The 15,241-nt window shown below is 32.5% G+C and overlaps 1 protein-coding gene across 1 annotated transcript; it reads left to right on the plus strand.

Annotated features, from left to right (window-relative positions):
* The first annotated feature begins 9,256 nt into the window (after positions 1–9,256).
* Positions 9,257–10,612, plus strand: LOC111615331. Its single transcript, XM_023356759.1, has one exon. The coding sequence runs from the start codon at positions 9,257–9,259 to the stop codon at positions 10,610–10,612; it is 1,356 nt and encodes a 451-aa protein (XP_023212527.1).
* Positions 10,613–15,241: the final 4,629 nt, after the last annotated feature.

Raw genomic sequence — 15,241 nt, forward strand, 5'->3', positions numbered from 1 at the left:
GTTTCTGAGAAGAAACTACTGAATGCCAGCGGTGAATCACCTTGCAAATAAAAATAAACGTTAATTTCTGAACTGTTGCATTTTCATTTAGATGGATAATTTTATGAAAAGATTCGGTAAGATTCCTTTGGGCATCTCTGTTGGTGGTTTCTTCTATATAAAGCAAGACTTTTTTATCAAGGTATAAATTGTCTTTATTTACTAATTTGTTTGGTGATTGCAGTGATAAATTCTTTAATTTTTGCAGATGGTAAGCGGTTTGTATTCGGGTTTTTCCACTATACTTGATTTGACCGGAGTAATGGAAAAGGAAAAGAAATGTGTACAACTTCAAAGTAAAATGTCAAATCAAAGCCAAAATTTTACTGGCTAAAATCATCATAAATCGGTTGTTTTCAACTGTCAAAAATGCTACAAGAAAAAGCACTGAAAACAAACTTGAATGTCAACCTAAGACGTGAAGAAATTTATAGAAGTACCAATCCAACAAATATATTACTGCAGAAATTAATATGTAGGAAGTTAATCTTTGAACACGTGCAAATATGAAGAATAAGGAAGAGACTAAAACGATCTATGTGATTTTCGGATCTACCAATAGAGAATAGCTTCCGTTCGCTAAAGATTGAGAGTTCGGTCGTGGGTTTGCTCCTTGCCCTGACACACTGGCCACGTGGAGTTTTCCGGTTTTCTCCACGTCTGTAATGCCAGAATAGTGGCCCGTTATCCTTAAGAGACCTCCGGAAAAGCATTACTCCCCGCGTAACTACCATCATAAATGCATAGAACTACTATCAAATGACAATTACATCACACTTCACTACGAGCAGATATAGCCTAGAAGCTCATGCCCAAGTAGCCAATATTAGTGACCCTCGTTTATTTTTTAAAATTATTTTAATATGACGATTTAGTCTCTGTAATGCAAAATTAATCTTTGACCAATAGTATTTCACAAAACATTTGTAAACATATTACTAATATTAGTAAAAATAATTTAGACCCTATAAAAAAAAAGCTGGTGTGGTTTATAGAATTGAATGTGACTGTCATAATCCATGTGTATATATAGGAGAAACCGGACGTGTACTAGAAACTAGAGTTAAAGAACACGAAGCAGCCATTCGGCTTAAGTATAATAATTCTCCGTGGTTTAACCACATCAATAGTAATAATTGTAATATTAATAGAAACAATGTAAAAATTTTACATATTGAAAAAGATACACATAAAAGAAAATTCAAAGAACATATAGAAATTAGAAAACAAAATAATAATAATTTAATAAATCAGTCGAAAGGGATGGAAATAAATTATAGCTGGTATAATCTGATAGATGGCGCTAGAATAAAATAAATGGTTATGTATTAAGACGTCATCACTTGATTACTGTTGTGAAGTGTTGATTGTATACTGATGCTAATGATGTTAAAAATTTGTAGTGCTTTGGAATTATCTATACAATTGTTTGTCAAAGAATTTTTTAATAATTGGTTGGTTTTAGTATGTTTATTATACACGTGTGTGGAAAAGTTTTTTAAACTTGTAAGTATAAGTATTGTTTAAGATATTATTTGTATTAGCCTTATATTGTTTTGTACAAAAAAAGATAATTGTAATTTTAGGATTCTTACAAATGTGTACAAAGTTTACCACCCCTACCCATGGAAATATCATTGTAATTACCACCAGCGGTTATTGTAAGTTTTTCTCCAAAATTTATAATTTTGGTGTAGATATACATCTATGTCGTGTTTTAGTTAAACATTTTACGTTCTTTGTTATTGTTTTAGTACTGAAGAGGGACTGGAAAATATTAGACCAGCCTGAAATGCATTTGATGTAGTCTTTACAAAATAAATTTAATTTGCCAATAAGATTGCTGTGAGATTTGTCTACCAAGAATAATTTTGGATTACAGAGACTAAAATCGTCATATTAACTAATATACAGCAAACCATTTATATATATTTTAAAATTATTTGTTTGTTCTGCAAGATTATAAATGTAATCATTAATAGTATGTTTCACCTTGATGTCATAGTCAACTTAGGAGAGTGAATAACATCTTGGTTGAGCTGCAATTTGAAAACATTGGGAACATATAATTTCCTACTGTTGTCTGTCCATCTTTTCGTCTTTCTGTCATTCCTTAATTCAGTTAAAACGTTAGATAAATGAAAGAGGAAACCAGATATAGAAACTTAAGTGCAGCAGGCCAAAATTAACTATATAGGAACTTCTAACAAAAATCATGTTAATTTAATTTTAATATTTTCTCCTGAAAGTTGTTCGATAAATATTGTTTAAAAATGTATGATGTACAGGAACAACCACTACTATTTCGAAGTGGAGCTCATGTGTTTAGAACTAAATAGATTGAAAATACAATCACAAATCGCAGTCCGGAATTATAAACATGTCATAGTAAATAATTGCTGGTTTGTAAATGTTTTCACTAATTGCTCTTTTGTTTTGAATCAAAAATATTAGAATCACTTACACTTAAAACTGGTCACGAAGTAAAACTTATAAACTTAAGAATGAGCAGTTTTTTTAAACTCGTCTCCTAGCATGGCTCTCGTCGTTGTCACTTTAAGGTAGCTTTAAACAAGAGGGAAAAGGTATTTCATAAAAAATGCGGATGTTTTTATGGACAGTACCTATGTTGTTTGTGTTATATCTATTGTATAATAGTGCAGATCGGAGAATTATAATAAGTAGTAAGCAGAAACACAAAAAGTAACAATCTCCTTTCTTTGGAAGTTATCAAAACTTGACCCCTCTTAAAACCTTCATCACTTTATAAATGATAGTTACCATACGTAAAACGCACAAGTAATTCTGAAATAAATATAATCAATAAAATCTTAAAATAAAAAAAACTGTGTAAAATTTAATGAAATTAACTCCCACTTCCCCCTCTCTTCCTTCTTGTTCTATTTGTCACAACCTCTCTCCTCCTTACATCGTGGATATCTTTTATGAACAGTCCTATACAAGGAAACGTTCACTGTATATTGTCTAATTTCCTGGTTATCAATTTGTTGTCCACAGAACACAAATGCTCTTTTCAAATATACAATTAAAAATTGTTGCAAAAAATCAATACAATATAAAATAATTTTTGTATGAGAATGTAATCAGCAAACGCCGACGATGTCATTCATATACTGAACCCAGTGCGCTTGCTTATAAAAGAATGTGCCATCCCTGCTTTAAAGCTGACTTATTGTAAGTGTTGTTCAGAGAAAAATGTCAAAATGTAGTGTTTCCCAACTTCAAATAATTTGAAAAAAATGGATTTAATTAATTTTAGGTTCTAAGATCAACGAAGACACTCTTCACACTACCAGAAAAAATTTAGCAGATATAAGTCAAAGAAATTTTTATGCCATTCAAAAGAGAATTACTTAGATTGCTTTTTTCCATAATCCAGTATTTCAACATCTTTGTGTAATTTACAACAGAAACAGATAATCATGTTCTTTATAATAAGCAATAAGGTTTTGAGTAATGGTTGCTCGAACAGCTTGAAAATTGGTTGTGAACTGATTTCATAGAGCTAAAATTTCTCATTCTAACATCACTTGCAAGCTTTTTACAATAATAAAAATTCTGTTTTAAGAATAAAAGTTATTATTAACAATGTTCGAAAGTTATCACATGTTCCACAAATGCTATATAATATGAAAATTATGAAACTTAACAAAGTCATTATACCGTTACTTTATTGATTACTGTACTTTCTCTGTGTTTCTTTACTGGGTGATATGAGCAAACTTAAATATCGTATAAACAATTGGACGTAAAATTAGGGTACGTTAACAAGCATGCTTGCATGTTGTAAGTGTAATATTAGTAAACTAGAGCTGCTGTTTTTAGAGTAAGCTATCGAAGCTTGAAAAAAAGTTAAGAGTAAAAAAGTGGAGTTGATTGATCAGAGGATTAAGTGACCCTGGCAATATCTTAAGGCAAGAGCATGGTAATTATAAAAGTAAAGCGAGTAGCGACCGTTCCATATAAACAGTACACTAGACACTTTCACATAAATTGTTATTAGTTGGTCTGGAATGTACTTTATCTCTCAAATAATATATTATCTCGGTGAGAAATTGATATTCGATTACACCATTTTGTTCACGACGTATTTTAGGAACTTAACTATGATATATATTGAGGTCGTTCTGTATTTAATAATAACAGATGAAGTTTGATGTAAAAATCTAGTGCTTTATATCAGAAGTGACGGTAATGGCTCCCCGGAAAGTAAAAAAGTCACTGACATATAGAGGAATCAGAGTGGCCGATTTTCGGGTTTCGATTTCTCCGCTCTTTCGAATCTCTTTCGATCTCGTCTCATTCGAACGAAGATTGTTTTCTTGGGTAGTATGCAAAATTTCTAGATTTTGTATAAAGCGATTGCCGAAATATTAGCAATTAAAGATTGCAAAAATATCGAAAAACGCTGTATTTTCTTCTTAGTTTTCTTGACGCCCGTAGAAAAAACTACTGGGTCTAAATAGCTCAAATTTTGAAGGTAAACCTTTCTCGTTATCAGCGAGATACTGGCAGAACTTCCGAATCGATAGGTCAAAGTTCACGGAAGTTTCCCCATTATGCCAATTCAGTTTTACGGCTTAATTTTATGCTTATAAGAATAAAATTGCATGGAAACAAATGAATTTTATTCAAAATGTTACTCAAAATTACAAAAACTCAAATTTCTGCCAATTAAAAGTTTTTATAACGATTTTACTAAACGGCGTTCAATAATATGATGTTAATTTAAAACATATTTTAATATAAACATAAATGATGTCATCGTTTCGTTATATTAGATTTTCAATTCATGTTACTGTTAACTGGATTGTATACGCAAAGAATGAGAATGATCCGCGAAAATCCGTCTTCTCAGCGACAGGAAGGAGCAAAAATCTCGAAATTCAGTGAAAATTCAAACGTTTTACATTGAATTTCGTGGCGACACAACAATAAAACTCTAACAATTTGTTGCGAGCGGTTGGATTTTCTGTTCCTGCATTCAAAACTGGTTTATTTCAAGCCTTTTTTGAGTTTTGCATCATTTGCAGCGATTTTATCAGTAAGTTCAAACCACAAACTTTCTAAATTTATATATTTTTGAACATTATTAAGCCGAATATCACAATTAGTGGCAATGATTTTCCGACAAAGCTCCATTTAAATAAGAATTGATGGTTTTGGTCATAGAGACGACGAACGGGGTCTTTCCACTTATTTTGAAAGATACTTTTCACCCTTTTTATAGTTAAATTTCGTTAAGCCCAAATCCAATGGAATTGTTAAAGATTTGTAATTGTTAAGGAAGGCCAAACGGCCGGACGATAGTGAGATTTATAGATCTACAATAGGTTCAAATTGCAGCCCAACATCAATATAAAAATAACAGTTACAGAAGATTCTACTATTGCTCAATTTAAGTCGAATCGACTTAGTTTATGAGCGTCTTCGAACATCCTAACTCTAACAAAATGGATTACACCTCATCTCTGTGGGCGTGAGGGAAAGACTACAGACAAAAAGCAGAATGGTCCGTTTCTACAGAAAGACAGAAAATCGAAGTTTTTAGCATTAAACTGAGTCGCGACGAAACAATAAAATTTCGACAATTGTTGTTACTTTGTTCGAATGCGATTGTTTCGAGTATTTTCTGAGTTTTGCTGTGGTTATTGCGAGTATTTTGAGTAAGTTTAGTCCCTCGTCTTTCTAGATTTAGGTATTTTTTAACATTGTTAGGTACTAAATCACAGTTAGCAGCGATAATTTTCCCACAACGAATATTTCGGTAAAAATCGTGTGGTTTCTTCAAAGAGAAGAAACGAACCTTTGACTTATTTTGGAAAAGTGCATTCAATCTTTTCATTGTTAATTTTCGTCAATCGAATCGAATTGTTAAAGCAAACTCGAATAATAAATTCTGTCGTTTCACGTTATAGTTGTAAGATAGCAGAAATTCTTATATTAGAAATAGTCTTTAATAATAACATTTCACGAATTACTCAACAACTGTTGTTCTTACCTACCTGAGAAAGTCTCCCGTTACATTTTCTCGAAAGCAACATGACGCTTTCTCGTGAACTATTAACCTCTGCACGTCCAAAATCGTCCGTGAATATCATCAGAGACGGCCGAAAAGAGTTAGTCGCCGTTTTAGTCTTCGGAGATTAAAGTTGTCGTTCTCCCTTCAATCATCGTCCATCTAATCGTTACCGAATTAATCGTCGCCCATAGGATAACCTTTTTGTGTGTGTGTGTGTTAGTGCACGATCGCCTGAATAACTAAAAATATCTATCAGAACTGGATATCTCCTGAAAAAACCCATAAGAAGATCTTGTTCTCCAATTCAACAAGACCCGACCGAGATATCTATTTCCAAAGGTATTTATCACCCCGCGAATCGTATGTGAACTCTCTCTCTCCGCGACAACACTTTATCCCATTGATTTTTAAATAAACCATTGTTAATTGTTAAGTGTATCTGAGTCACTTCCAATGTTGTCTCTCGAATCGACATTACGAATCCGTCTGACCACGTACAGAACCGCTCGCTCGGTTTCCGTGTTTTGAGAAACACGGTGGTGTCAATCCTGACAGGGCACCAAGGAGGTGCCGACCGAAAAGTCACATAATTTTGTGTGTGTATATTACATATGCATACACATTACATCCCATATGACATTATTATAATCAATCTGACCTTTAATGAATTAGAATAAACGAGTTTATTCGTCATTAAAACTAATGAAAATATTCTAGAAGAAATTAATGACAATCAACAGAATAGCATAAGTTTTATAAACCACAGAACTGTTATTATTATATTTAATACATAATAATTGAATGAATAATTTTAACGTTTTCGTTTATTATTCCATTACAACATTATATTCATTTGTAATTAGAATTTTTCTTATACTTAAAACGACTATTTTCTATCGTATTTATGTTATTAAAGTAGTATAATAGTATAATAATAGTATAATAGTATAAAGTATAATAGTAAAATATCAAGTAGTTAAGTATTATAGTCGTACAGTAATCAGTAAGTACTCCTGTACATTATAAAAAATAAAACAACCATGTGTGGAACCCGTGCTCGAGAAGCCGAGGAGTTCGACGAATGCATCAAGGCGACTTTCGATGCCTTAGATACAAGCCGGAATCTTAAAAAAGAAATTAAAGATAGCATCGTGGCGAATCTTGAGACCGTTCAGGACATGTTCATGTCCCTCCTCGAAAGATTCGAGTCGTTGAAACTACAAAAAACCACTAAATCGCTAAGCCTATCTCCTGCAACTTCATCTCAATCAACTTCAATATTCATTTCATTTTTTAATATTGTCTTAATTTAACGCTCGTTCTACAATATTTAATACTCGTTTGTTTTTCGTTTGCAGAATGGATAATTTCAAAGCTTTAAAGAAATGGAATACCTCTGGAGGAGAGAGTGCAGAGGATAGCTCCTCGACATCAGGAGCGTCTTCCTCTTCGATTCGAGTGATTCGCGTGCGTCCGAAAGAAGTGCTGGAGGGTGCAAAAAAGAAATCTGGTGAACCTGACAAGAAACGGGTGATTGTCATTATTCCCGATGAGAGCACGTCGTCTGTCATCGATTACCTGGAACAGAGATATCCAGAAGTTCCGGAATGGTCGGTGCAGAGACAGTTTCTTTGTTAACTTTTTACGTGTATAAAACGATAAGATTTCTGAAATCATACACGATAATTTTGCATCTACTAATATGTAAATCTGTAATAAAATAATAAATATAAATAAATAGTTGTGACATGTTCTAAACATAGAAAAAGTACTAAATTTTAGAATTATTTTCTCATTAACTTCAGAAAGTGTATACATGTTCTTATGCGTGCAGATAAATATGCCTGCACGCATGAATAAGGTCGTGGACAGAGCTGGCTCATGGAGTGGATACTGACCCTCTCCCCTCCATCTGTGTCGTTAAGTAATTTCATTTTGTTTACAAGTTGTTGAACATGCTTTGTTTTGCTTTCGGTGTACAATTGCCATGTTCTATTAACGAATCATAAAACTTGTGACTATTTGCCATGTTCTGTTAACGACTTGTTTGTAACTTGAGTTAATAAATGCAATTACTCATATGTAATCTGTGTGTTTTTCGAACAAGTCGTGACAACTTTGCACAATTAAACGTTATAACATTTATTTCTTCTTTGTCCTTATATCTCGCACAAAATGAAGTCCATGCTAAAAATTAAAACTTTTCAAAGATATTGTTTAAAACTTGGAGAAGAGACCTATAATGGGTTTAAAATAATACAAGAAACATGGATTCCCATTGTAATACCTGTTAATTTAGAAAATGAAAAAAAAAAAAATTCGATTTAAAACCGAAGACGGAAAGTGGATTTCTTTAAAAAAAAATGGTAATTATTTTTTTTATATTTTACTAAAAATTAATTTTTAAATATATAATATCTGTTTTAGTTAGCTTTAAAAAACTTATCAATTTCTAGATTATCCCCATCCGTACTGGACGTACGAAAATATATATGACATATTCAAGTATGTTGACAACTTACCTCTAAACCCACATTCATATATTTATGCAAAATTAGAAATATTTGAGTTTAAAAAATATGAAATTTATTGGGGGAGTAAAACTTTCTTTAAACAAAAAAATAAACTGATTTGTGGAACGTTAGGATTACTTCGAAAAACCGAAGACAATTGGGCTGTTATAGATTACAAAGGGGAAACCCTTATTTTATTTCTTGATGGTAAGGATCTTTTTTTCAAAAATTTTAAATATATTTGTTTAGTTTTTTTAAAACGATTTAATATTTTTTAGAAATGGACATGGTAGATTAACCCTGCGTTAGTGCAGTGGGGCTTTTCAACACCCCAAACGTTTTAAAAGTTGCACTATTCGTAGATTTCGCAAGAAATATTTGTGTCTTTCTCAGTAGCTTCATGATTTTATGTATAGAGCATGCTCAGTAATTGTTACAGTGTTGCGGCAACTCCTGTTAGAGTAAAACAACTTTTCTCCACCAGGGGTGTGTAAACACCCCAATGCACTAACCAACGATCTGCTCAAAATTAATTAATATTTCTTTAGTTTTTTTTTTATTTTTAAAATAAATATAATTTGAATACATTTATTATTTATAATATAAATCGACTTTTTATTCTTATTTATTATTATAAGTTTTATTTACTTACAAATTCAAAATGGCTGACTTCCATAAACAGACTGAGAGGATTCGGAAGTTTTTGTCTGAAGTTGAAGTTGCAAGTGATGCAGAAGATGACAGTGATGATAAGGAAGATTTTGTTGAGGAAGATGAACATTTTTCTGACTCTTATAGCTATGAGTCAGAGACTGATGTTTTACCACAAAAACCCCAACGAAAACAATCCAAGAAGGAAGGGTGGTTAGGAAAAGATCAAAAAACATGGTGGGAGAGTAAAGTACCTAGTTCATTAGTTCGTGCTCGTTCTCATAACGTATTCCGGGGGAGACAAGGTCGGAAAGGCCCTGCACTAAAGGCGCAGTCTCCTACTGATTTTTGGTGCCTCTTTATTACTCCTGAAATATTAGATTTATTGGTTGACAAGACTAACGAGTTTATCAGTGATAGGAGACCTAATTTTGATGTGACAAGCAGAGCCAGGGATACTGACATTGTGGAAATGAAAGCATTTCTTGGACTACTACTTTTAGCTGGCATTTATCACAGTAATAGAATGAACCTTGATGATTTGTGGAATGTCGATGGCACAGGTGTAGAGGTATTCAGATTGACAATGTCATTACAATGCTTTCGTTTCCTCTTATGCTGTATAAGATTCGATAGCAAAGTAACACGTCTTGAAAAAAGAAAAGTGGATAAGCTTGCTCCAATTAGAGACTTGTTTGAAATGTTTGTTGAGAACTGTGTGAAAAATTATTCTCCATCAAAGTTTGTTACAATTGATGAGATGCTTGTAGCTTTCAGAGGTAAATGTCCCTTCAGACAATATATACCAAGCAAACCATCCAAGTATGGAATAAAGATACAGGCAATGGCTGATGCAAAAACTTACTACGTTTGTAAAATAGAAATATATGCCGGAAAACAGCCTGATGGCCCATTCAAGGTAGATAATTCGGCCAATGGTGTAGTCTCAAGGCTTATCTCAGAGATCTCAGGATCAGGTAGGAACGTCACATTTGACAATGATTCTTTCCCGCTAGTCAAAATGCTAATGGAAGTCCATAAATTAAGTTCGGTGGGCACACTTCGAAAAAACAAGCGCGAAATTCCTAAAGAATTCTTAGATATGAAGAACAGATGTAATTATGACAGTATGTTTGGTTTCACAGGCGGAATTACACTGGTTTCATACATCCCGCAGACTAAAAAAAAGAAAAATGTTGTTGTTCTCAGCAGTATGCACTATGACAACAAAATTGATCCAAATTCTGGTGATAAAAAAAACCAGAAATTATTACCTTTTACAATGCAACTAAAGGAGGTGTTGATATGGTCGACCAGATGGCAGCCATGTATGACACTTCAAGAAATAGCCGTCGTTGGCCCATGACTGTTTTCTATACTCTTCTAAACATTTCAAATATAAATTCCTACATCTTATACCTACACTACCGAACTACTCAGGATAAACTAAGCCGACGCAGCTTCATCAAAAAAGTGGCTATGCAACTTATAGAGGATAATCTGAAGAAGAGAATGCAAAACATACATGTGAGTAAAAATATCAGGGAAGGAATAAAAAGAATATTGCCAACATGTCCAATGCCCTGCCAGCCTCACACACCGAACAGGGCAAAGAGATGTGCATTCTGTCCCAGGTCACGCGATCATAAAGTAAAAACAGTTTGTAGCGAGTGCGGTAAATATGCATGTAAAGATCATAGCAAGTTGCTTGTCAGTTGTATTGAGTGCCAAAGCAAAATATCAGCTGATGAATCAAGTGACAAGGATTCTTAAAATATAATTTAAATTTCTACTATTGGTTTTATAAAAAGTTCTAATGTAATCAGTTTCAATAAATGTTGTTTTCTATTTTCTTTGTGTATTTATGTACTAATGTAATATGTAATCATACTTAGATATAATCATATGTATAATGACACATGACTTTACCAAATACATAAGTAAAACTTTATGAATTTTTACTTACATGGTTTATAGACCAAAAAAAATGCGGGGGTTGACAAAAACCCCACTGCACTACTGCCGAAAAAAAATTCAGTGCACTAACGCACGGTTAAAGAAAAAAAATGGTGAGTAAAAATATTTCTTTGGTTCTTCAGATATGTGCGGTTAAATNGTGAGATTTGTCTACCAAGAATAATTTTGGATTACAGAGACTAAAATCGTCATATTAACTAATATACAGCAAACCATTTATATATATTTTAAAATTATTTGTTTGTTCTGCAAGATTATAAATGTAATCATTAATAGTATGTTTCACCTTGATGTCATAGTCAACTTAGGAGAGTGAATAACATCTTGGTTGAGCTGCAATTTGAAAACATTGGGAACATATAATTTCCTACTGTTGTCTGTCCATCTTTTCGTCTTTCTGTCATTCCTTAATTCAGTTAAAACGTTAGATAAATGAAAGAGGAAACCAGATATAGAAACTTAAGTGCAGCAGGCCAAAATTAACTATATAGGAACTTCTAACAAAAATCATGTTAATTTAATTTTAATATTTTCTCCTGAAAGTTGTTCGATAAATATTGTTTAAAAATGTATGATGTACAGGAACAACCACTACTATTTCGAAGTGGAGCTCATGTGTTTAGAACTAAATAGATTGAAAATACAATCACAAATCGCAGTCCGGAATTATAAACATGTCATAGTAAATAATTGCTGGTTTGTAAATGTTTTCACTAATTGCTCTTTTGTTTTGAATCAAAAATATTAGAATCACTTACACTTAAAACTGGTCACGAAGTAAAACTTATAAACTTAAGAATGAGCAGTTTTTTTAAACTCGTCTCCTAGCATGGCTCTCGTCGTTGTCACTTTAAGGTAGCTTTAAACAAGAGGGAAAAGGTATTTCATAAAAAATGCGGATGTTTTTATGGACAGTACCTATGTTGTTTGTGTTATATCTATTGTATAATAGTGCAGATCGGAGAATTATAATAAGTAGTAAGCAGAAACACAAAAAGTAACAATCTCCTTTCTTTGGAAGTTATCAAAACTTGACCCCTCTTAAAACCTTTATCACTTTATAAATGATAGTTACCATACGTAAAACGCACAAGTAATTCTGAAATAAATATAATCAATAAAATCTTAAAATAAAAAAAACTGTGTAAAATTTAATGAAATTAACTCCCACTTCCCCCTCTCTTCCTTCTTGTTCTATTTGTCACAACCTCTCTCCTCCTTACATCGTGGATATCTTTTATGAACAGTCCTATACAAGGAAACGTTCACTGTATATTGTCTAATTTCCTGGTTATCAATTTGTTGTCCACAGAACACAAATGCTCTTTTCAAATATACAATTAAAAATTGTTGCAAAAAATCAATACAATATAAAATAATTTTTGTATGAGAATGTAATCAGCAAACGCCGACGATGTCATTCATATACTGAACCCAGTGCGCTTGCTTATAAAAGAATGTGCCATCCCTGCTTTAAAGCTGACTTATTGTAAGTGTTGTTCAGAGAAAAATGTCAAAATGTAGTGTTTCCCAACTTCAAATAATTTGAAAAAAATGGATTTAATTAATTTTAGGTTCTAAGATCAACGAAGACACTCTTCACACTACCAGAAAAAATTTAGCAGATATAAGTCAAAGAAATTTTTATGCCATTCAAAAGAGAATTACTTAGATTGCTTTTTTCCATAATCCAGTATTTCAACATCTTTGTGTAATTTACAACAGAAACAGATAATCATGTTCTTTATAATAAGCAATAAGGTTTTGAGTAATGGTTGCTCGAACAGCTTGAAAATTGGTTGTGAACTGATTTCATAGAGCTAAAATTTCTCATTCTAACATCACTTGCAAGCTTTTTACAATAATAAAAATTCTGTTTTAAGAATAAAAGTTATTATTAACAATGTTCGAAAGTTATCACATGTTCCACAAATGCTATATAATATGAAAATTATGAAACTTAACAAAGTCATTATACCGTTACTTTATTGATTACTGTACTTTCTCTGTGTTTCTTTACTGGGTGATATGAGCAAACTTAAATATCGTATAAACAATTGGACGTAAAATTAGGGTACGTTAACAAGCATGCTTGCATGTTGTAAGTGTAATATTAGTAAACTAGAGCTGCTGTTTTTAGAGTAAGCTATCGAAGCTTGAAAAAAAGTTAAGAGTAAAAAAGTGGAGTTGATTGATCAGAGGATTAAGTGACCCTGGCAATATCTTAAGGCAAGAGCATGGTAATTATAAAAGTAAAGCGAGTAGCGACCGTTCCATATAAACAGTACACTAGACACTTTCACATAAATTGTTATTAGTTGGTCTGGAATGTACTTTATCTCTCAAATAATATATTATCTCGGTGAGAAATTGATATTCGATTACACCATTTTGTTCACGACGTATTTTAGGAACTTAACTATGATATATATTGAGGTCGTTCTGTATTTAATAATAACAGATGAAGTTTGATGTAAAAATCTAGTGCTTTATATCAGAAGTGACGGTAATGGCTCCCCGGAAAGTAAAAAAGTCACTGACATATAGAGGAATCAGAGTGGCCGATTTTCGGGTTTCGATTTCTCCGCTCTTTCGAATCTCTTTCGATCTCGTCTCATTCGAACGAAGATTGTTTTCTTGGGTAGTATGCAAAATTTCTAGATTTTGTATAAAGCGATTGCCGAAATATTAGCAATTAAAGATTGCAAAAATATCGAAAAACGCTGTATTTTCTTCTTAGTTTTCTTGACGCCCGTAGAAAAAACTACTGGGTCTAAATAGCTCAAATTTTGAAGGTAAACCTTTCTCGTTATCAGCGAGATACTGGCAGAACTTCCGAATCGATAGGTCAAAGTTCACGGAAGTTTCCCCATTATGCCAATTCAGTTTTACGGCTTAATTTTATGCTTATAAGAATAAAATTGCATGGAAACAAATGAATTTTATTCAAAATGTTACTCAAAATTACAAAAACTCAAATTTCTGCCAATTAAAAGTTTTTATAACGATTTTACTAAACGGCGTTCAATAATATGATGTTAATTTAAAACATATTTTAATATAAACATAAATGATGTCATCGTTTCGTTATATTAGATTTTCAATTCATGTTACTGTTAACTGGATTGTATACGCAAAGAATGAGAATGATCCGCGAAAATCCGTCTTCTCAGCGACAGGAAGGAGCAAAAATCTCGAAATTCAGTGAAAATTCAAACGTTTTACATTGAATTTCGTGGCGACACAACAATAAAACTCTAACAATTTGTTGCGAGCGGTTGGATTTTCTGTTCCTGCATTCAAAACTGGTTTATTTCAAGCCTTTTTTGAGTTTTGCATCATTTGCAGCGATTTTATCAGTAAGTTCAAACCACAAACTTTCTAAATTTATATATTTTTGAACATTATTAAGCCGAATATCACAATTAGTGGCAATGATTTTCCGACAAAGCTCCATTTAAATAAGAATTGATGGTTTTGGTCATAGAGACGACGAACGGGGTCTTTCCACTTATTTTGAAAGATACTTTTCACCCTTTTTATAGTTAAATTTCGTTAAGCCCAAATCCAATGGAATTGTTAAAGATTTGTAATTGTTAAGGAAGGCCAAACAGCCGGACGATAGTGAGATTTATAGATCTACAATAGGTTCAAATTGCAGCCCAACATCAATATAAAAATAACAGTTACAGAAGATTCTACTATTGCTCAATTTAAGTCGAATCGACTTAGTTTATGAGCGTCTTCGAACATCCTAACTCTAACAAAATGGATTACACCTCATCTCTGTGGGCGTGAGGGAAAGACTACAGACAAAAAGCAGAATGGTCCGTTTCTACAGAAAGACAGAAAATCGAAGTTTTTAGCATTAAACTGAGTCGCGACGAAACAATAAAATTTCGACAATTGTTGTTACTTTGTTCGAATGCGATTGTTTCGAGTATTTTCTGAGTTTTGCTGTGGTTATTGCGAGTATTTTGAGTAAGTTTAGTCCCTCGTCTTTCTAGATTTAGGTATT

Source organism: Centruroides sculpturatus, unplaced genomic scaffold (genome assembly GCF_000671375.1).
Source record: "Centruroides sculpturatus isolate CEXI.00-Female unplaced genomic scaffold, Cexi_2.0 scaffold2449, whole genome shotgun sequence".
Taxonomy (NCBI): domain Eukaryota; kingdom Metazoa; phylum Arthropoda; class Arachnida; order Scorpiones; family Buthidae; genus Centruroides; species Centruroides sculpturatus.

Bases quoted from the DNA above. Each gene is read 5' to 3' on its own strand.
- LOC111615331 (XM_023356759.1), top strand. From the start codon at position 9,257: ATGGCTGACTTCCATAAACAGACTGAGAGGATTCGGAAGTTTTTGTCT.